At 32.1% G+C, this 21220-nt stretch overlaps 3 protein-coding genes and 1 long non-coding RNA gene across 5 annotated transcripts; 2 read left to right on the plus strand and 2 right to left on the minus strand.

The window, feature by feature from the left end:
* Window positions 1-360: 360 nt before the first annotated feature.
* On the plus strand, window positions 361-3294 carry LOC121117158 (dorsal-related immunity factor Dif). Its single transcript, XM_040711488.2, has 5 exons — window positions 361-1421; window positions 1488-1875; window positions 1937-2141; window positions 2220-2879; window positions 2938-3294. Exons 1-5 carry the CDS (start codon window positions 1078-1080, stop codon window positions 3123-3125), a joined length of 1785 nt encoding a protein of 594 aa, XP_040567422.1. The 5' UTR covers window positions 361-1077; the 3' UTR covers window positions 3126-3294.
* Window positions 3295-3400: 106 nt separating this feature from the next.
* Window positions 3401-7830, minus strand: Ankle2 (ankyrin repeat and LEM domain-containing protein 2). The gene is made up of 3 exons (XM_040711486.2): window positions 7339-7830; window positions 5876-6137; window positions 3401-5794 (listed from the first exon to the last, which is right to left on the minus strand). Exons 1-3 carry the CDS (start codon window positions 7681-7683, stop codon window positions 4026-4028), a joined length of 2376 nt encoding a protein of 791 aa, XP_040567420.1. The 5' UTR covers window positions 7684-7830; the 3' UTR covers window positions 3401-4025.
* Window positions 7831-8583: 753 nt separating this feature from the next.
* On the minus strand, window positions 8584-10984 carry LOC121117976 (uncharacterized). 2 transcript variants are annotated; one of them, XR_005864290.2, is made up of 3 exons: window positions 10541-10672; window positions 10092-10487; window positions 8584-9770 (listed from the first exon to the last, which is right to left on the minus strand). It is a non-coding gene; the product is annotated as an uncharacterized lncRNA (long non-coding RNA). The 2 variants fall into 2 exon arrangements; XR_005864289.2 differs by lacking the exon at window positions 8584-9770 and adding an exon at window positions 10860-10984 and having other exon boundaries at window positions 9966-10487; window positions 10541-10801.
* A 68-nt stretch (window positions 10985-11052) lies between these two features.
* LOC121117975 (uncharacterized) lies at window positions 11053-13220 on the plus strand. The gene is made up of 3 exons (XM_040712515.2): window positions 11053-11370; window positions 11651-12222; window positions 12290-13220. Exons 1-3 carry the CDS (start codon window positions 11053-11055, stop codon window positions 13026-13028), a joined length of 1629 nt encoding a protein of 542 aa, XP_040568449.1. The 3' UTR covers window positions 13029-13220.
* The last annotated feature ends 8000 nt before the right edge of the window (window positions 13221-21220 follow it).

The following is a 21220-nucleotide window of genomic DNA, read 5'->3' on the forward strand; positions in this document are numbered from 1 at the left end:
ACCTTATAGTAACATAAGTATGTTAGTACATCATTGAGCTCTTCTTATTTTTATTAAATTGACCTAACATCAACATTGTACAGGTAAATCATTTTATTACACTACAATATAGTATATCACGTTTATTTCTTGAATTATAAATCTGAGAACCATATGTAAGTTATACAACTGTAACAACATAACCATTGTCAAATCAATGGGACAATAATGTAAAATTACACAAGTAATTATTTATATAATTATGACATGGATTATATTCTATATATATTAATAAACAAAGTTTGTCTGTTTGTTTTATTGACTGGGAACTGGTGAACAATGTATAGTTTTATTTTCTCAAGCTATTATCATTATTATTTCATTCTTGAGGATAGTATATCTATGAATTGAGTAACTACGTGAGAGTGTGTTAATAGAAAATGGAGATTAGTACTAAGGATTCGATGGGAAGTTATCTTTTATTTATTAAAACAAAGTTATTCTGTTCGTCAAGGCCTAGTAACTCCGATTAATGATGGGCACTATCGCTAGATAATGGTTATTTATAACTCAAAGCCCTAATTAAAAATTAACATATACAAAGAAAAAAGGCAGACTATCGTAACCAAAATACGTACTCAAGAAGGTTGAAAATGTTTCATTAAAAAATGGTTTATATAGTGATTGAAGAATATCTCCATGGATTATTTCATATGTTGAAATAATATTAATATTATAAAGGAACTGCGTAGTAGACATAAATATAATAGTCAATACAAAATAATAAAGGCAGGAATCGCGTACGCTCACATAATATTGGATGGTTAAAGCACATATACAAAGCAATATAATAATACCATCAGGGTGAATCCATGGGTTTTTCTCAAAACAAAAATATACTTCTCACACTTACAGCATCCTGAAGAGAAGTTGAGTAGAAGAGCCCCTGAGTCATCATCATTATATTCAGTGATTGGAGGCGGCCATAGTAAAAGAGAAAAAGGAAGGCCAGGGTTTCTCTCAAACAAAACGTTGTTTTATACATATATATTAATAATTGATATACTGTTGTGAATGATTAATATTAAATAAGGAGAAATGGAGAGCAACTCTAAAAACTTAAGTGGCATTGTGCGTGAATTAGAATTAGCAGCTGATGAGTTAGGAGCAGAATTGAAATCCCCAAGCTGTTTTGTAATTCCCCCAACTGAGGAAGGACAAGAAGAGTTGGTTATAACTCTTGTGGATCCAGAGCAGTCTTTGAAGCGTAAGAGCGAAGGTGATCATATCATGGCAAATCTTACTGGGTTCGGAAATTCGACTGCTACCGTTGGGGGACATCTAAATAATGACTCTTCAATTCCAAGCAACAACAACAATCCCAATGTTACACCTTATTTACAAATAATTGAGCAACCCGCTTACAATAAGCTAAGATTTAGGTATATTCAGTACATACCATAAAAAGGTCAACGATTGTATATTAATGTACATAATGCACTTTTTAGATATGAATGTGAAGGTAGAAGTGCTGGTGCACTCGTCGGAGAAAACACTAAGGATAAGAAGCGTACATATCCTACTATACAAATCGTTGGATATCATGGCCCTGCTGTTGTCGTCGTATCTTGTGTAGAAGATAAGGCTCCTTATCGCGCACATCCACATAATTTAGTAGGTAAAGATGGTATTTGTAAGAAAGGAGTTTGCTCCATGGATATCAATAATGATGAAATGATGTGTAGCTTCCAAAATCTTGGTATCCAATGTGTAAAACGTAAAGATGCTCCTGATTCACTTACTCAAAGACAAATGATTCGTGTGGACCCTTTCAAGCAGGGATTTGCACATAAAAACTCTGCTGTTAATCTCAATGCAGTGAGACTTTGCTTTCAAGTAAGAAACACATTGTAAAAAAAAATTCAAAACACAATTTGACATTGAGAATTCATTATAGGCTTTTCTTAAAAATGGTGAATCTCTTACTCCTTTACCGGCTGTTGTATCCAACACTGTTGTTGATCGAAAAGTACATACAGATCTTCATATCTACGATCAATCAGATGATTGGTCATCCGTTGAAGGTGGCAAAAAGATAATCATTCTCTCTGAGAAGGTCTGTAAGGACAACATCGAAGTACGCTTTACTCAATACGCAGAAGGTAAATTATACTATATGCTAAAAATATATATATTTGAAGTGTTTTAATTCATTAAAAATTGTTTTTCTTTTTTTTCAGATGGAACTATTTTGTGGCACTCCAAAGCAGAATTTGGTCCCTCTGCTGTTCACAAGCAATATGCAATCAGTTTCCTTACACCTCCTTATTTTGATAAAGACATAAAACAACCCATTAAAGTATCCATGTACCTCTACAAGCCATGTGAAAACGTTGCTAGCGAACATGTTGAGTTCCAATATGTTCCTATTGGCTATTATTCATTTAGTAAACCCATGTTTGGCCTAAAGGATAACAAACAAGCCACAGAAGCCAAAAAAAGGTCAAAACCGCAGGGACAACAGGATGATCTTTCCTCCGGATCTGTTCTCGGCCCGAGAAAAATACCCACGGCTCAGCTTCGCCATGGTGGCGGAGCTGTAACAATTGTAGAACAAAACAACGAAGACAATAAACGTAGAATTGAAGAGCGTCTTAAAGAAGCCGTAGTTGCTGGTGGACAAGGACGATTTAGGGGAACTGGGATAGGTTATGATCATCAGATTGATCCAGCAACTTATATTCCAAAAAGTGAGTGTTATACTCTACCACAACTTCCCGAGCATCAACCAGAGTATAATCAACCTATTTATCAACCCCAAGTCACTTTTCCTCAACCAAATCAACCACCAGAATCTTCTCACTTTATTTCCCTTGATAACATGAACATATCGGACTTGGGTAAAACTAAGACTAAACTTTAAAAAAAACTCCTAATTTAATTTTTTTTGTGTTTTAGTGGATTTAGGATTGAGCGCTAATATAGATTCTAATTTAAATATAAATGATGTCAATTCTAAAGCAACAGGACATCATGAATCTCAACACTCTAAGTCTCAACCGTCACAACTTCAAACTCCGGACATATCAGGAAACTTTAATCTTTCTGACGGAACTTTAAGGAAAAATGATTTGAACAAGTTATAATTAGATTTTTATTGAAGTTTGAAACGATCCACGCATTTTACTTAATTATCTCAGTGTTAAGGTTCTGAAGAGTATCCTATTTAATGTTGTAGTATCTGTTAATTCAATGTTTTGTATTCTACCTGGTATTGCTTTTAAGATAATATATCTGTGTTATTTGTTAAACTCATAATTTCAACATTCATTTAAATGCCTATCTCCTGTAGATATTCTAGCTATTGGAGGAACTTTGGCCGAAAATACTAAAAAAATATGATAATGATTTATGATTCCCATTGAAATATGTCAACAAATTTATATTTTTAAGATAATGTCATTAAAACAATTGTTAAATTATGGTTCATTCAGGATATAAGTAATTAATAAAAGATTTCAGGTACTTCATTGGATAATAGTGAAGCTTAATCATCATGTTATAGAAAATTGATGAGCCGGATTAGTAGTAACACTCCATGAATCCTTTTCAGATGCAGATACATTATCTAGCGATAAAATGGCTTATGGTCAGATGTTCTTCGGCTAATTGAACCTGCTACTAGGATTCCTTAGAAATAATTGATCAAGAGCAACTTTTTTAGTCTTAAATATAGATTAAAGAATAAAAAAAGATAAAGGAATTAGTTGTCCTTGGTGTGTACCATGAATATATCAATAATTATGATTTATATAAGAATAAAATATAAATAAGTCCGTAAGAGAGAATACAAATATGCATTGATTAGTATAAATCTTCCATTAATAATAAGAAGTAACAATCCTTTAAAAATATATAATGATATTTTTTACTATTTATACCACTTTCATCACATGAAGTTAAAACAAGGCTAAAGCGATCAGTATCAACTAAAGTGTTGGTTAACATTGTGTACGTATATAAAAATACGTAGTATAAAAATTAAATTAATAATAGTCGGACGAAAGATCCAAATCAAACTTGGATATGTTAAGACTTTCTTCAAGATTCTTCGTTTTCGTGGGCCATGTTCCTCGAGCAACAAGATCATACTCTTCAATTCGGTCTTTCCATGCAGAGATAAAGGGATATTCAAAAGTATCTACTCCCTCTAGAGCCAAATACACTTCTAAATCCGTTTGAGAAGGTTCACTGCCATAAATATAAGATTCTTTATTGTCAGAAGCAGTTTCAAAACTTGCTCTATCCCATTCAGATTCAGCCGTTACAAAACTATCTTCTGAACAGGAGTCTTGTTTATTCTCCGTGGAAAGTGACAAATTTCTAAGAAAATCATTTGTTTTATTTAGAACTTTATCATCCGATGAATATTCTTGAAATGATAAATTTTCATCAATTATCTTTGCGTTACTATCACTTTTCTTGCTAAGTCCATTTTGTATCAGAATAATTAAAGGCATAATTTCTTCACGGTTAACATAGAAATTCCTTCTTTTGACCATTCCTTCATCTTCGTCACTAGTAACTCTATAACTCTTATTGAACTCTTTTTTCAAAATATTAGGTGATTTTGTATTTGGGAAAAGTTCTAATTTATCACTTATATCACATAGTTCTTCTTTGTTTAGTTCTTGCTTAAGAATGTTACAAACTTTAGCTGAGAAATTTTCAAGGAGGATTCCTTCATCACAGAAAAATGGACGATCTTCTAATGTCCAAGCAAGTAGCTTTCGTTTAAATAAAGACAATGGAAGACTAAATACAGACATAACAAAATTGTAAATTTCGTCATTGTCATCTTCTTCATAATCCTTGAAATATGATAGTACTTGCTCAGATAAGTGGGTGAGTTCATTATTAACTTCATTGTAGAATGACAATTTTTCCTTCTTAACATTGCGGTTGAAATTTGTTATCAAAGGATTCCTCACAGACTTACTTTGACTATAAATTGTTAATTCCTTAAATTCATCGATTAAGGTAGACATTGGACTTTTGGCCTCCTCAGCCAAATTTTGAGAACCAGCTATTTCCAATTCTTCGAATCCATATGATAAATCTCCCACAGCAAATGAATCGACATTATCATTTCTCTGTGATTCCATTCTCGCAGCAATATCCTCCAAATAATCTTCTAATGCAATTAAGCCATCAGTTGTAGAAAAGTCTACATAAGCATCAAGGAACTCCCAATATTCCCTCCAATCAATTCCATATTTTTTAGCGATTTCCCGACCTTGTTTTTCAAACCCTCTATTAGGATCATTCAAACGACGTTTTGAACCGGACATCTTCCATTCTTTCTTTAATTTCGGAGCTTCAATAGGAGAAATGGGACCCAGTAGTCCAGAGACTCTTTTAGGACCATCACACAACGAATAATTATCTTTATTAACTGAGGGAAGAACAACTAAAGGACTTTTTTTTTGTGCTGATCGGTAAGGACTTCGAATTGGGGAAAAATCCTTGCTATCAAAAAGTTTTTTAGATGGAGTAGCCGGACTCCATGGCTCACCAATGGAACCTCCATACTCTAAAGATCGATAAACTGGTATATAAACTCTCCCCTTAATAGCTTCAATTATTAGAGATTTTCGTGCTTGTCCGTCAGGTGCTCTTGAGCATGCCACATTCTCTGGCGTATCCCCAAATTTATTACAAGGTGTAATAATACATTTGCTATAACTGACAAGTATTTTGATGATGCTTAAATGTCCGTATGTAGAAGCGATGTGAAGAGGGGTTTCGTTCCTACCTGAAAATAAGTAAATATATATGAATACACTAGATATATAAATAATGAAGGATCTATGATGATGAATGATAAGACACCCACCTTTTTGCGGAAGGTTCAGATAGTTATCCAAAAGATAATCTCCTCTTTGTTTACGCGATTCTTCAGGTTCTTTTGGGTAGAGACATTCAAGGAATTCCTGACTTACAAGTGTTTCAAGTAGATATGACACTATATGAGGATCTCCCACTTTAGCACAAATGTGCAGAGCGTTGGACCGTGTTCCTGAGTGAATGATGGATGGGGTATCCGTTGATACGGAGACTAAGAAACGGGGATTCTCGGATATTTTACTTGATATAGCCTATGGTGTCAAAAAAGAAGATGCATAAGTTCTCTTTAATCATTGGATTGGTAATCCCGTTCCAGGCATAGTATGTAAGTTTCCCTGCACCTCATATTTTCTCTTTCTATCTCAAAATTGAAGCTCACGTCAGTGGAAATTTAATCTTCGCTACCTTTTAATAAGGAAATAACTTCTCGAAACGAGTTAAATATTAGTTATTGGAGCAAGAGGAGAGGGATCTCAATTCCTTCGAGTTATAACTGTTAATGATTATAGTACCCTTTACCTATTAAAAATGTTTATCTCTGCGAAAAGAAAATTGTTTTACTTATAATTAGCATAATAATCTGATTTTCGCAAAAAATCTTTTTGTCATATAAGTACCATGTTTTTAAAGAAATTTCATAGCATAATAACTTGTAATTGGATACAACTATTATTTTTTCTCTGAACAAATACTTCCTTAACAGATTTCAATTATAACCTGCTATATTTGAAATTTGGGATAGCTTAAAACTTTTAAAATACCAGATAAATATTATTAAGATAAAATTATTGAATTGTTATCGTTGCATGTAAGTCTCTCAATGGATCATTCGTAATTATTTTTTCCATACAAAGATCTACTTTTCTTACATACATTCAATTGATGATAAGATGTGATCATTTTATTAATAAAATTAAAACTAAACCTTCGTACCTCTATTCCATAATAAGATTTATCGGATATTTTAAAAGTTATTTAGTTATCCAAAATTTCCAATATAATAGATTATAAATGTTTTATGACAAATCTATTAAGGAACATTTTTTCAGACAAAAAATAGTATTTGTATCTAATTATAAGATATTATGTAATACATTTTTAATAAAAAACATGGCAATTCTATTCCAAAAAGATATACTTTCTAATATTTCGAAAATCCTATTATTATGCAGGGGCTAAGTAAAATATTTTTTGATTGCAGAGATAAGATGCTTTATGAAGAAGAAGCAGAACTCAAAACCTTCTCCACATAATGATACATTTTTTATCTACCTTCTACATCAAGAAGTTTACGCTTAGCGAAGTTATTTCCTTCCCTTATAAAAAGTTGCAAGATTGAATTTGGACTTTTCGGTTTGTTTGTCTTCAATGTGGAGATAGAAAGAGAAACTCTGAGGTGGATGCATTGGGCAAACTTCTTAACTCTACCCCAAGTGGTTCCTGAGTTCTTACTTTCATATCACAAGACTCCAGGTCCTTACGAAAAGACGCCAATTCTTGAGGACTCAAGGAGGAGTAAGGGCATTCTGCATTGCCAGAGGGGACTTTGGGGAGCTTGGACTGTGCCTCCAGGGCATCCTCTTCCGATGCAAAAATACGAGCTTCCTCCTCAGAACGAAATATTTTGAATCGTGGCTTGAATGCTTTGTACTTTTTGAGCACATCCTTGAGGAGACTCGCATCGTAGCATAACACTTTAGGTACTTCTTCTACTTCTTCCTCACGAGTCACATCCGGGCACTCGGAGTAGCGTATTCCATAAAACATTTTCCCCTCATCTGTCATTTTCTCATCCATTGGCAACGACGGCCAAAACTGAAAACTCAATTCAAATTACGGGAATACTACATGAATTCTTGAGGTGAGTGATAAGGCAACAAAACCTCTCATTCTCGAGAGCTTATCCACGTGACGTCACTCACGCAACCTCTCAACCTTAGCTTTGCATCATGAATGATGATGGGAAGAAGTAGCTGACGTCGTCAAAAAAGGAAAAATAATTGACAAAAAAAAACCAATTATAATAGTTAGGTACGTAGGTAAAAAAACCGTGAACGGACTTAAGGCTGAATGATATTTCGTCGAAGGACCGTTTGGGACATTTGGGTGGAAAATGATATTAATATATTTATATATACTATTGCATTTTTTAATTCAATTTAAAATGATATTATGATAAATAAGTATTGTTCATATGTCATTACCTATATATGCCATAAAGGTAAATTATTGAGTGTTCTTTTGCAGAAAAATATTCCATACATTCATTAATGAACATTATAAAAACACAACCCAGTAGGGGGTTCACCTTAAAATGTTACAGACAACATTGTTGAGTAGTAAGATTCTCTGTACATTATCATTGTGGGAATATTATTAGTCACAGCCTAGCTCTACGCTGTGAATCATATAAATTATAATGAAGGATGAAGCACAGCCTCACTTTTAGTGAGGGAAAACTTTCAATAAATAAATCTTTGATATTTCGCATGATTTGGAGACAAGCCAAGGAACAAAGTGAAGTATCTTGATATACACGGAGATTATGTTCTTAGAAAAAGTATAGAGCTTCAATTATGCAACATCTATAATATAGAAAATAATTTCTTCACATTATATAAACCAATAAAACCAATAATAATACATTCAAGACTCCAGTTTAAATAAAAATATACATGACTTTTTAAATGCCCTCACAGAAAAAAAAATTAGTGCAATAAAAATAATATTTCACCCTGAATACAGAAATGAAATGCACATTTACTTAATTCAATATTATAGATATAAATATAATAATAAATGCAATATTTTTTTGGATTTAAACATATACAATGAATTCAAGATACATTTGACAATTTATTCACTCTTCTATTTGCTCCAGAATGACTATGTCTCTTGTGTTCCCTATTTTCATTAACAGGGGAGACCATAGCTTGTAACTATGAAATTAGACGTTTTAAGCTATTAGTTCAATCAATTTAAAAATCATTATATAAATTTACTACACATATAACACTTATAAATAAGGTCCATTGTATATATTAGTATTTCCCTCTATTCTTATTCATAGCAAAGAGAGCAAAATTCGTAAATTTTAACTTAATGGTATACCAGACATAAGAAGAAATCAATTTCCGTAATCATCTCTTTTGGTTCCACATTATAGTCTTCCTGGCCAACAATCAACAATCTTAACCCTATTTGACTTCACAATATACACACACTTTGACACTTGAAGCATGTAATGACTGATAAGGATAAAAAGTAAGCTCTTGTTCTAAAAACAACTTTAATTGGGTATGGTATATGATAAAATGTTGAGTTGATTGGAGGAGTTAAACGCATCTATTAGTTCATTTAATCATTTCAATTATTTACTGCGTTTTGATTCAGAAGATGCACAATTCGTATTTTACCTTTTGCAAGATTAAGGAGTGTGTTTCGGGTACAAAGATTGATACAACTATATATTTTTTAGTTTGATTCTTTTTATATGCGAAGATATGTAGAAAAGGAGGATTTTTTATCCGATAGGTTGTCTTCAAAGTCCGTATTCAAAAATATAATGAGTCCACAATCGAATTATAGTAGATTTCTAATCCTTTCTAAAAACGTCCTTATACTCCAAGTCCATGTCGGATCTCAAGTCATGTCCAAGTCCTTGAATATTTTCATATTTCACGTCCTCAGATGTCATTCAAGCTCGTCTCAAGTCCATTACTATAATATCGGGTCCATACTGTTAAGGCTTTTCCTGAATCCGCAATATATAAGGTATGGAGTACTAGTCAAGTATCGAGTCTTTGATTGTGAGATCGTATTCAAAATATAGTCGCAAGTATCGATCCCAAGTTCCCACCTCATTCAATAATTGACCATTGTATCTTAAATTATACATTTATTATTATACTATTAATTATTATTATAACAATTAATAACACATAAGTGTATAATTGATAACTCCTCTCCTTACAGTAGATATTTTTTAAAAGGTTTTCTAAAGTAAATCTTCAAAAAATAATTGAACTAATTATTTAAACGGATAAATTTGTTCTTCAAAAATAAAGTATCAACTTCAGTTCATGTTTGTACAACATTATGTAGTATCAGTTTTATTCAAATGATATTATATTTATTTCACAAAATAATTTTAAGTAATATATAATATAGTTCTAATGAAGGAATAACCCAGCTTGGGAAGTTACCTTTGAGTGAGTAGAGTATTTACACACAATTTTTAAAATTATGTACCATATCGAAAAAATGATATAGTTTTGTTGGGAGTTTATTGGATTTCCATATTGAACTCGAAAGACATTCATTACACATATAATCAGCAAGCATTTTTCTGTTAATTGGATGATTGTCAAATGGCATGCTTATCACATAGATGTTAAAATCATCCAACATTTTTAAAGTTTTAATAATGATGTCATATTGATAAGATGCTGACAACTTATCAATTTCGATGAGGGCAACTACATCCTTGTATCGAGATGTTAACAAAGAAATCATCAATGTTAAAACTATTTTACATACATTACCATCAACTTTTCCATAGCATTTTCTACTGGCAGACTCGAATCTTTGACTTGTATAAACTATAATTGAGAAAAAAAAATACTTATCTTGATAAATTTACAAAATTACTTACTGATACTACATAATCTTGTACAAAAATGAACTGAAGTTGATACTTTATTTTTGAAGGGCAAATTTATCCGTTTAAATCATTAGTTCAATTATTTTTTGACAATTACCTTTAGAAAATCTTTTAAAAAATATTTACTTTGATTTTGAGTAGTGAACGTGAAGTAAGTCCATCATTTTCGTCTCAAAAACAATTTTTGGGGATTATATTGCTAACCCAAAATTGAAAATTTAAATAAAATACCACGTGATGTTGTTTAAAAAACTGCAACAACGACAAACTATTACTTTTTTATAATCGAACAATGATCATACGAGTTTACCAAACATGAATTTGTGATAAAAATTGATGTTTATCACCACAACAGGCTGCGTTATTGGAGCTTGTGCTCCTCGAGATAGTATAAGAACTCCATGGGCTAAACCAAGAAAGACAAGTCTTCCTTTGGCTAAGCCTAGAGCTAGAGAAAGAAAGATACAAAAATGATTGTGTGACGTCACTAGATCACGTGAGATATGCCTCAAAACGAAAATTGGAGGAGTTGGATCCTTTCAGAGATCAAAGGCTCTTTTGAGTCAGGCTTTGCTTCTGATGTAATTATCAAGTCGCGAGAGGATCATCTCATCTATTCTCACCGTATACTCCTTGGATCCTATAGCACTTTTCTCCGACATGTTTTTCTTGAAACTCCCAAAGAGGACGACTTTGCTATTCTCCTCACTCCTGATATTTCTTATTCCAGAATTAAGTCCTTTCTTTATACACTCTATGATGAAAATGTCCCTAAAAGTGCAGACCATGAAGTAGCGGCGCTTTTGGGCATTGACAATTGGGTAGTAGCTTTTTAAATATTTTGGCGGTCATTGACTTAAGTTCTATTCTATTTTTGTGTCATTGGGGTTTTCTTCTTATTTGTGTGACAAGTTCAATAATAAATTCAAATGATGTTGAATTACTCTTGATTCTTCATAAAAAAATAATTTGATTGGCTCTGATTCAAATTAATTATCAATTATGTCTACACTAAGTAGAAATGTATCAATTTTGAATCAAGCCTTGTATATTCAAAGATCGAAAGCTTAATCCTATACTGTCATCATTCCTTATATTTAGCCCTTCTTTCAAAATGAAGATATTAAGTTAAATGAGAAAACGGATCTTATTCCTGAGATCTTCATTACTCCTCACAAGGATTCCTTAATTGATTTTGACCCTAACTTATTTCCTGAAGATGTCAACGAATTTATCAAAAGAAGAGTTTTGGATCAGAGTTGTCCCATTTGTAAACTGGATTTCATATTTCATAATCAGGATGGAAAGGGCTTATTCTGTTGTGAATGTGGAAAGGAGTTTGAATGTCACAAACAATTACAGGAACATGCAGAAAAGGTTCATTTAAAATCATATCGGAACTGGACATGTCTACTTTGCAACAAAACAATGGGTGAACATCGGAACAAGGATGAAAGGCGCTGTGTCTACCGTTGCTGCACCTGCACAAGATCTAAATTTAAGTTTATTGCTTTAAAAAGTCATCTATCCAGTCATTTGTTAAAAAACTTTAAATGTTCTTCTTGCAAGAAATGTTTCTATAAATCTGAAGGTCTCAGGAATCACGTGGCCGACGCTCATTCAATTCAGCTATCTTGCTCTTATACTGGCTGTACATTCAATACTAATTATAAGTAAATATATTCATCAATAATTTTATTTTAAAAATTAACTTGACCTTATTTCATAATAAATTAATAGACAGACCTTAACAACTCACGTAAAAGAACTCCACGAGGGTATTAAACGTAGCCACAATCATCCAAGTGGGAAAGAGGTAGCGAATTGTCCTCATTGTTTCAAGACTTTCAAAAAAAGATACTTAGATCAAACTCATCGACGAGTCTGCTTAAATAATAAATCAAGGATTGAATTCAAATGTGAGTCATGTGGGAAGAGTGGGTTTGTGAACAAAACGACGCTTAACAATCACATTAGGACCGTACATCAAGGAGATACCCCATATGAATGTGTATTGTGCCCCAAGAATAACAGACCCACATATGCTACATCAATGGCTTTACTGGCTCATACCTCAAGGAAGCACAGAAAAACATCAGTAAAAAACAATTCATCACGGTTATATCCATGTAACCTATGTGGTAAACTTCTTTCCTCAACGAGTAACTTAAAATCACACAAAAATACTATTCATCGAAAAGAGCGTAATTTTGCATGTACTTACTGTGCAAAATGTTTTTCTTCTAAGTCCAATCTTCAAATCCATGAAGGTGCTTTGCATACAGGGATTTTACCCTACAAATGCAAAGACTGCTCTGAATCATTCACTCGAAAGTCTTCATTGGAGAATCATATCAGTACCGTGCATGGTAAATTTAGTCCCATTGACAGCGATGGAAGGAACTCTACAAATTTACAAAACAAAGGGAATGATAATTGTACTGATGTTACTGATTTTTTCCGAATTTCAACAGATTGATGTATGTACTCGTACATATTTATATACCCGCAATCTACGTACTTTAGTAAATTATTCACTAAATAGAAATATATATATAATATATATGTACTTGAATTTAAATGGATTATTCTTATTTGCCAAAATGTTTCAAAAATATATAATAAAATATTCTAGAGCCTTTATTATTTAGCCTAGATCTAAGTAACCTTATCATCTCAACATTAATTTATTTTCGTAGAAAACATTGGTTTTATTATTGTCAATCCCATCCCGTGTGCCTTGAAATGTTTTTGATATGTCAGGGATTAAAATTTAAAATAATTAACATCAATTTAGGATATTTATAACTAGGTTAAATTTTTGTAACTTAAATTGTTCCAAAGCTATAAATCACTGAGAATTATTAAAAATTGAAAAAGTATTTACCTTTTTTTTTTAATTTCGTTGATTTTTTTTTTTTTTTGACATTTATAGACGACTTAATTAATGGAACTGCTACTTGAGATACAATTTTTTGAATTGATTTGCATAAGATTTGAATAAAGCTTCTATTTTTGCAAATTGATACAAACAGTTTTTCGCGCAATAGATTAGTTAAACATATAGTTCCTCAACGAATCTTAACTGAGGTGAATTCTTAATGGTTTTATTAGACCAAAGGCGGATTTGGGAATGTGAAGACTTGCAACTTAAAATTTTTATATGTTTTGAATTAAATACCGAAGAGATGCGCATTTTTAAAGACTTAAACTTTGATTCTGCGTCCCAAATTTAGACATCTTTCTCCTTCAACTTCTTTTTTAATTCCTTTATTTCTCCTTCATAGACTCCAAGTTGGATTTGTATGTTGGTATTTATTTCCTTTAGATGTTTTACCTCAGTAGAAATATCTGTTATACAATATGCAATTATTATTTTCTAACTAGTAGGAGGTTCCAAATAAGGAGTAAAGTATGTATGATCTTGAAATTGTTGAGATCTTTTTTTACCTGAAATTCGAAATAAAAAAGTTGCTTGAGATTTCCTTAATTATTAAATTTTCTTAGGATCAGCATTGTTCTCCCGAATGAAAATGGGTTTGTTGGAGTTTTTGGTGAGCCTTGGAACTTTAGGTTTTAGATGTTTAAATAATGTTGGAATGGCTTGAGAGTAGGAATTCTTTATTTCTTCAAAATGTTTAGAGCACAATCGAGAATTATATTATGGTTTCCAAAGATTTCATTTCATTTATATGACCCATTACCTTCCAAGGAATTTGTCCCTTCGAAATGAAAAAAGTGTCATCCCCTCAGCTCAAGAACGATTCTTGCAATCCGTGGTGCTCGACAAGACGGCATACTTGGGGTATTTTAACAAAATATATCGCCTTTGTAAAGTTCTTCACCTAAAATATAATATTAAATTTTGAATGTTTTGGGCCGTGACTCAAACAACTGAGGAAGTCAGCTATCGTCAAAGTGGATAGACGGTGACGTAACTCTATTTATAGAAATCTGCGCTAACAGAAACATTAATACTGTATTTCGCTGTCAGCTGTCAATTTTTCTGCTTCTATTACCTTCATTAGAGTTCTGTTGATTGGTTGAATTAGAATGATCTCTTTTAAAACTGAACAATTCCTAACAATTATCGAATAATATTCTACTTGATTTAAGGGCTTTTTTTTGGTTTTATCTTCGTATGAGAGGTTGTGTGATACAATAAAGGTAACGACATGCCCTTGACTTTATTTTGCAAAGCTATTATCATTATTTTTGAAGAGAAAGCATTTAAGTTCAAAGTACACTCTGAGGCATCAAAGACAAAGAGTAACACTGAGGATTTGTTGGGGAGTTATACATATAAGTCCATGTTAAGCTCTGAGTAGAAAAAATGACGATCGACATCATGATAATTTCTGTTTTTATCCTTGTTCGATGCGTAGTGGGATTTGAGAGTATTTCCTTTATTTTATAGCTGTTCACAGGTGATTTAATGAAACATCACGACAACTAAGCTGATCTGCTCTCAAACATTCTTTAAAATGTCAACATGACCATATTAATTTTCGGTTTCTTTTTAACATACCGCCCTGTCAAATTTTTTACAACTATGTTTATACTAAGAAGAAAAGTTGACACAACAATAATGCAATATACTCTGTAAAGAAAATGTAAAAATATATATATGTATGCAAGATTTTGACATTTTTAGCCCACCTTTCCCTTCATTCACATTAGGTGCAATTTTATTTATCTGCCTTTCCTTATAACGTATATAATTTGTACATAGCCACAATATCTTAGATATTCAATACATCACTAACATTACTATTGAACATCCCTTTCTGTAAATAACATGTTAACTTATGGTATGTTTTTTTCTGGAGATAACATGTTTTTACCTAAAATAATAATTAGTTTCGTAAAAATTTGAATTATTTTTTTTTGAAAGTATGGAGGGCCAGTTTTTTAAAACCGGCTCCCAACTAATGAATTGTCAACAAGTCCGGCTTTAGGTGAACACTTACTAGATATAATTTGTAAATTTATACGCCTAAAATACATTTTTAGAAAAATACCACAGAATAGAAAAAGGATTGAGCTTTTTTATTAAAGAAAGGGTCCTTTTAAAAATAGATAAAATACTTTTAAAAACTTATACAAATTGAATAGGGACATAAATTATTTAATAAGGCTAGAGAAGGCTTGACCTTTTGTAAATAAAGGCATTCTAGGAATAATGAAACATTCTTTTTTTTATCAAAAAAGGTAATTTGAAAAAGGGAAAGGGTCCCCTATTTTATTTCCTAAAAAGAATGAAAATATTTAAAAAATATCAAATGGGACACGTTCACACTAAAACCGGCCCTAAAAGTATCAATATATTAAATTTTAGTTCGAAACCAGCATGATGAGGGAAATAATTCGTAAGCATTTTCGACATGTAAAATATAGAAACCGGAAATTACCATGGTGACCCTGACATTTTGTAAAATGTCCCAGAGGAGAACAGCTTAACGGTCATGACGTTTCATTAAATTAGCTATGAGAGGAAGGAAATAAACGCAAGTCTTACTCTGTATTAAGCAAAGACATAACGAAGAATTACTGATACTTTTGGTCCACAATTTTTTTTGGAGTCCAACATTGTTTTCGATTTTAGACTTATAATCTCCCCCATCCACCCCAAAAAATAAAAAAAATCCTCAGCGTTACTCTCGTTCATTCAAGAGCAGCACACACACTCGTTATACTTAGATCCTCCAACATCAACACTCACGTGGTAAAAAATGTATAGGATTTACAAACCTATACTTGATCATAGCTATTTTTTTTTTAAAATGTGTCAAGCTATCCCCTTCTTCCCTACTTCTTTCCATTATTTAGTGATTAATTCATGCAAAATTGGTGTAAAGTGATTTGAATTAAAAGGAAATGATGACTTTTTCTATTTTGCGGTTTACCTCCGTTTACTCTCCTCTTTTATGATTTTCACAAAATTCAAGTTTAATTCAAGATCATTCCTGCATCAGTTACAAAATGATGAAGTAAACAACATATGATTAGTTCAATTAACTGGAAAGAATGACTTGCATAAATATTTTAAACAAGAAATAAATTAAAATCAAGCTTCCTTCTTTGTCGGTTGGTATTCCTTCATTGTGATTGTCATTATATATACCTACATAGTATTAGTATTAAGATATTGTAACAATTAATATTCGAACCAATATAATCTAAGAAACGATTCATATACTATTCAAAATGAATAGATTAATGGCTTAGACAACCTGGGATCCGGGGGTAATTTACACTAAAGGTACTAATTATAATGGATATGGAAATATTATCGTTCTTTTCAAATGTTCAAAATACAATCAGGCTTAGATGGTTCATTTTCCCCATTTATTTTTGAAATTTTTCATTCAGCTGCTCTTTTATTCATTTTTTAACGATACGACAACCTCGCCATCACTTTTTGTTCATATTTAGTTGGGTGCGAAAAAAAAGATATTTTCCTCGGAAGATGTTCATTTAGAAGTACCCCAAATGACGTAACCTAGTCATTTTTTTATGTTACATTAAGAATATTTTACTCTTTTCGCAGAATTCACCTTGAGAATTCATGGAGGTTGCTTAGTTAGTTATAGAGTCATTAAATATATCCTGAGTGCTTTCTAGTGAACAAAAAAGTATTCTTGCAGATAAATAAATTTATATACAGATTGATCTTACCTATAGTTGTCGTTTCGCCTCTTGTTTTTAGCCTTGCTCCTGGGGATAAAAAATTGCAATGATGAAAATCCAGTGTAAAATGGGCATGCTAAAAAATAGAAACCGAAAATCAACACGGTCATTTTCCGCTCAATATTCAAGCCTGGAAATAAAACAGTAATTCTCCATTTAGTTCAAATTTGATCCGTCATGGTTTCTCTTTATTATGTTTTTTCATTTCATCAGGAACTTTCAGGAACAGATTACTTTAGTAATCAAATCCACCATTTATATAATGTGAAAAAATAAAATGTTAGTTACAAACTGTAATATGTAATTTGTGTCTCAAACACTCCGATATACGTATTTGTTAAACCAATGCCTCAATAGCTAATAGTTAGGGCTATTACTTGACAATATTTATATATTATATTATTTCATGAAAAAACTTTTCATATTTCGAACCTTTGCAACTTAGAAAACGTGATTTAAGCTATTCTTACCATGTTTTATAGCACTTATATTTTATTTTATTAGAATTCAATGGCAGGGGTTAATATGTACAAATACGTCAATTTTATTACTCTTATAGATAAAATGGAGCAAGTATAAAGTTTTGGATTGGACAGATATACCCTTTTTCCGTTCATTCGTTTATTTTCTGAAAAATTTCCATTCTTCTTTCATTCGTATACCTTTTTTTTTCGTTCATTCGTTCATTTTTGAACTGTGAAAAAAACAAAACAAATACTATACAAAGAATAATATTTTGTGGGAAGGATAAAAACTAAAGTTCCCACGACATATCAACAAATCTAGTAAAGTCAGAGCTTATCAAAATAAGTGTAATGTACTGCATTTGGTCGGAGTTATTAAGCGTCGATGAACTTTTCATTAAAAATGTAGATATGTACTCCCCTTAAAAAAAAAATAACAAGATATGCGGGCCTTAGCTACACACACTCGTTCCCAAACCTCAGATATAGTCACATTTATTATTATTCTAATTTTATGTATGTGGTCCTTCAAAAAAACAAAAAAAACAGGGTAAAATAAATTTTCTCAAAATTAAAATTGAATTACATTAATTTTCAATTAACAAATTATCGTCTTTTTCTATACACAAATTATTTTGACTAACTCTTTGGATGTGCCGTAAATTGTACGGAAGTACCCTAAATTGATTGTCATAATAATAGAATGGTAAATCAAAAGATTTTATTTGAAAGGCCATATTGGGGCTAATACATGTCTTTTAAATCTAATAAAGGTTCTAAGATATAATTTAAATTCTGAGGAACTTTAATTTATCCAACAAAGCTGAATACAAAGCCTATATTTGAGTCATATATTTCAATGAACTATTAGACTATATTTACAAATACCTATGTATAAAAATAAATTGGGATTTTTTCTTCTTGATTTCTGTTAAAGATTGTTCTTATGTTGACGCACCAAATTGACGCACCCTCTCCTTTTTTAATGTGAGATTGATGCTGAGCTCGTTAAAATTTGCCCTCCCTAATCAGAGAAACTGACAAACTTTGCTTAATTTAATATATATACTATCAAAATTAAAGATAGAAACCCTTGTTATAGGGCTTCCCTAAAAAAAATATATGTATTTGCGTTCTGGGGCCTCTGAAGGTGATGGCTCTATTTATTATGAGTAAGACTGAATATTAAAGCTCGATATGATATGTTTGCTGAAGTGGTATTAATCCCCTAACAATAAGGCACTTTCGTTATGGTTATTGTATAACCTTGTATTTCTATTAACCTTGACACAATAACATACCCATGACTCGCCAACAGTTAAGACCTTTTTTGAGAAAATCAGGGTCATCATTGACGTCTTTCAACAGTTCATTTGGGATGCTCATGCGAAAAAATATTTTTGTCAAAATTTAATGATAACTTATATATTTATAAGATTCCCATAAACCTTTTTGATTTTACACTACATTCATCATCGTGTTTTAAATAAAATTCAAATTTTATTTAAATATTTAGAAATAAAAATAAGAAATGAATGGGTATGTAGAAAATTGAACTCTAATCTACCCTAGAATACCTATTTCATACACGACAATTTCAGGGTCCAGTAATTTGCAAATAGTGCGTTGTGAGAAATTTCTTACAAAATAATCAATTTACATAGTAATTGATATTGTACACAAAAAATTAGATCCATAATTTTTCAATATAAATTAATTTTATTTTAGGCACTCTCAAGGATAATAATAATTATACCCATAATGAATAATTTTTGTTGTTGTAGTCTTTGTCAAAAATAGTAATTAGAAACAATAAAAATGAACGAGAAACTCAACGTTGTTCATTTTGACCCCTATTCATTCGTTCAAAAACGAACGGAAAGCGTGAATGCCGTGCCCTTTTCCGTTCAAACTCAATGCTTGGTTCTTTTGAAGAAATAAGAAAGTCTCAAACCTTTCTCGCTATTAGTCTCTGAATTAAAATTTTGGATGTGGATATAAATCCATTAAAACACATCCACTTATTCGTCTCCTTGCCTCAGTTTTCCAAGATTATTCGGAAAGAGATTCAGTATGAATATGAATGCTATTCCTCATCCTCATTTTGATAATATTATCATAGTAGTTGAAGCCTTGGAATCTTTTTTTTTAGTAACCAAGAACTCACAAAGTTTTTACTCCTACAGAAACTAGAGTTGACCTTGCCACTCGGAAATCTTTTGGCTTGAAGTGTTGTTCACATAAGACAGAGTATGGGGATGACCTCCCTAGTGAACAATTAACGTCTTATCTTCTCATAGCAATCCGCCATTTAATAAATTTACTTTCATTTGAATGGAATCACAATGATCCTCCCCTCGAACACCCAGGAACAACACAAGACGATGTCATGTTTATAAATTATAATAATTAAGAGCTTACAAATATCAAAATATTACAATTTGCAAATATGAAATATTATGAATAAATAATAATTAATAAGTACTAGAGTAGATTTGCCAGGCGTTGCCCGGGACATTTATAAATTAAAATCAATTAATAACTCTTCTGTTAAATATAAAACAAAAATAAGGGGCACTTCTTTCACCAGCTGAGGAAGTAGAGCAGTTTGTGTAGGCGAACTGTTGGACCCGGGTCAAGTTAAATTCTTCCACCGCCGCTTGCCTATGCATCAAGAAACCCTCCTAATATTGGAGGTTGTACTCAAGCTGTACAGATGAAATACTTTGCTAAATAACAGTTTAAATTCTACCGCCGCCATGTACTAAGCACCATAAAACCCTTCTAATATTCTATATTATACCACCGCCCACGGGTTGTGTACGTGAACTGCAGGATCCGATGATAGTTAAATTTATTTGCCGCCCCTTCCTTGAGCACCAAGGAACCTTCCTAATATCCCAAAATACACCACGGCTCTCAGGTTGTACAGTTGAAGTACGGGGCTTCAAGGCAGTTTAAACTGCACTATCACTCCATTTCTAAGAACTAAGAATCCCTTCCAATGTGATATAATACACCACCGCCCACAGGTTGTGCAGAAACACTTCTGGGTAAGAGTCAACTTAAATTTGTCCACCGCCACTTCCTTGACCATCAAGAAACCCTCCTCATATCCAAAATACACCTTGGCCCTCAGGTTATACATGTGAAGTTCTGGACCGAAATACAGTTTAAACTCTACCAACGCCGTGTTTCCAAGCACCAAAAACCCCTTCAAATATGTTTAAATACACCTCTACCCGCAGGTTATAGGATGTTGGTCCCTGGGGTAGGTTTAATTCTTCCCCTGTCGCTTCCTTAAGCATCAAAGAACCCTTATAATATCCGAAATACACTACAGCTCTTATTTTTTACAGCTGAAGTGCTAAAAATCCTATTTAAAGACCGCCATGGTCCCAAGGACACAAAAAAAGGTTACCAGAACCGTTTCTGGAGCCAAAAGAACCTACATAAAAAATTTCACCAAAATCTATTTATTTGTTCGGTTGTGATTGAAGGACACCCACGCAATCAT

Source organism: Lepeophtheirus salmonis, chromosome 5 (genome assembly GCF_016086655.4).
Source record: "Lepeophtheirus salmonis chromosome 5, UVic_Lsal_1.4, whole genome shotgun sequence".
NCBI classification, from domain to species: Eukaryota; Metazoa; Arthropoda; class Copepoda; order Siphonostomatoida; family Caligidae; genus Lepeophtheirus; species Lepeophtheirus salmonis.

Excerpts from the sequence above, each read along its gene's own strand:
- LOC121117158 (XM_040711488.2), top strand. The coding sequence starts at position 1,078 with ATGGAGAGCAACTCTAAAAACTTAAGTGGCATTGTGCGTGAATTAGAA. Across the intron at positions 1,876-1,936 it reads CAGTGAGACTTTGCTTTCAA|GCTTTTCTTAAAAATGGTGA; the intron begins GTAAGAAACACA and ends AATTCATTATAG. Across the intron at positions 2,880-2,937 it reads CATGAACATATCGGACTTGG|TGGATTTAGGATTGAGCGCT; the intron begins GTAAAACTAAGA and ends TTTGTGTTTTAG.
- Ankle2 (XM_040711486.2), bottom strand. The coding sequence starts at position 7,683 with ATGGATGAGAAAATGACAGATGAGGGGAAAATGTTTTATGGAATACGC. Across the intron at positions 6,138-7,338 it reads TGGAGTCTTGTGATATGAAA|GCTATATCAAGTAAAATATC; the intron begins GTAAGAACTCAG and ends TTGACACCATAG. Across the intron at positions 5,795-5,875 it reads TCTGAACCTTCCGCAAAAAG|GTAGGAACGAAACCCCTCTT; the intron begins GTGGGTGTCTTA and ends ACTTATTTTCAG.
- LOC121117975 (XM_040712515.2), top strand. The coding sequence starts at position 11,053 with ATGCCTCAAAACGAAAATTGGAGGAGTTGGATCCTTTCAGAGATCAAA. Across the intron at positions 11,371-11,650 it reads TTTTGGGCATTGACAATTGG|CCCTTCTTTCAAAATGAAGA; the intron begins GTAGTAGCTTTT and ends CCTTATATTTAG. Across the intron at positions 12,223-12,289 it reads ACATTCAATACTAATTATAA|ACAGACCTTAACAACTCACG; the intron begins GTAAATATATTC and ends ATAAATTAATAG.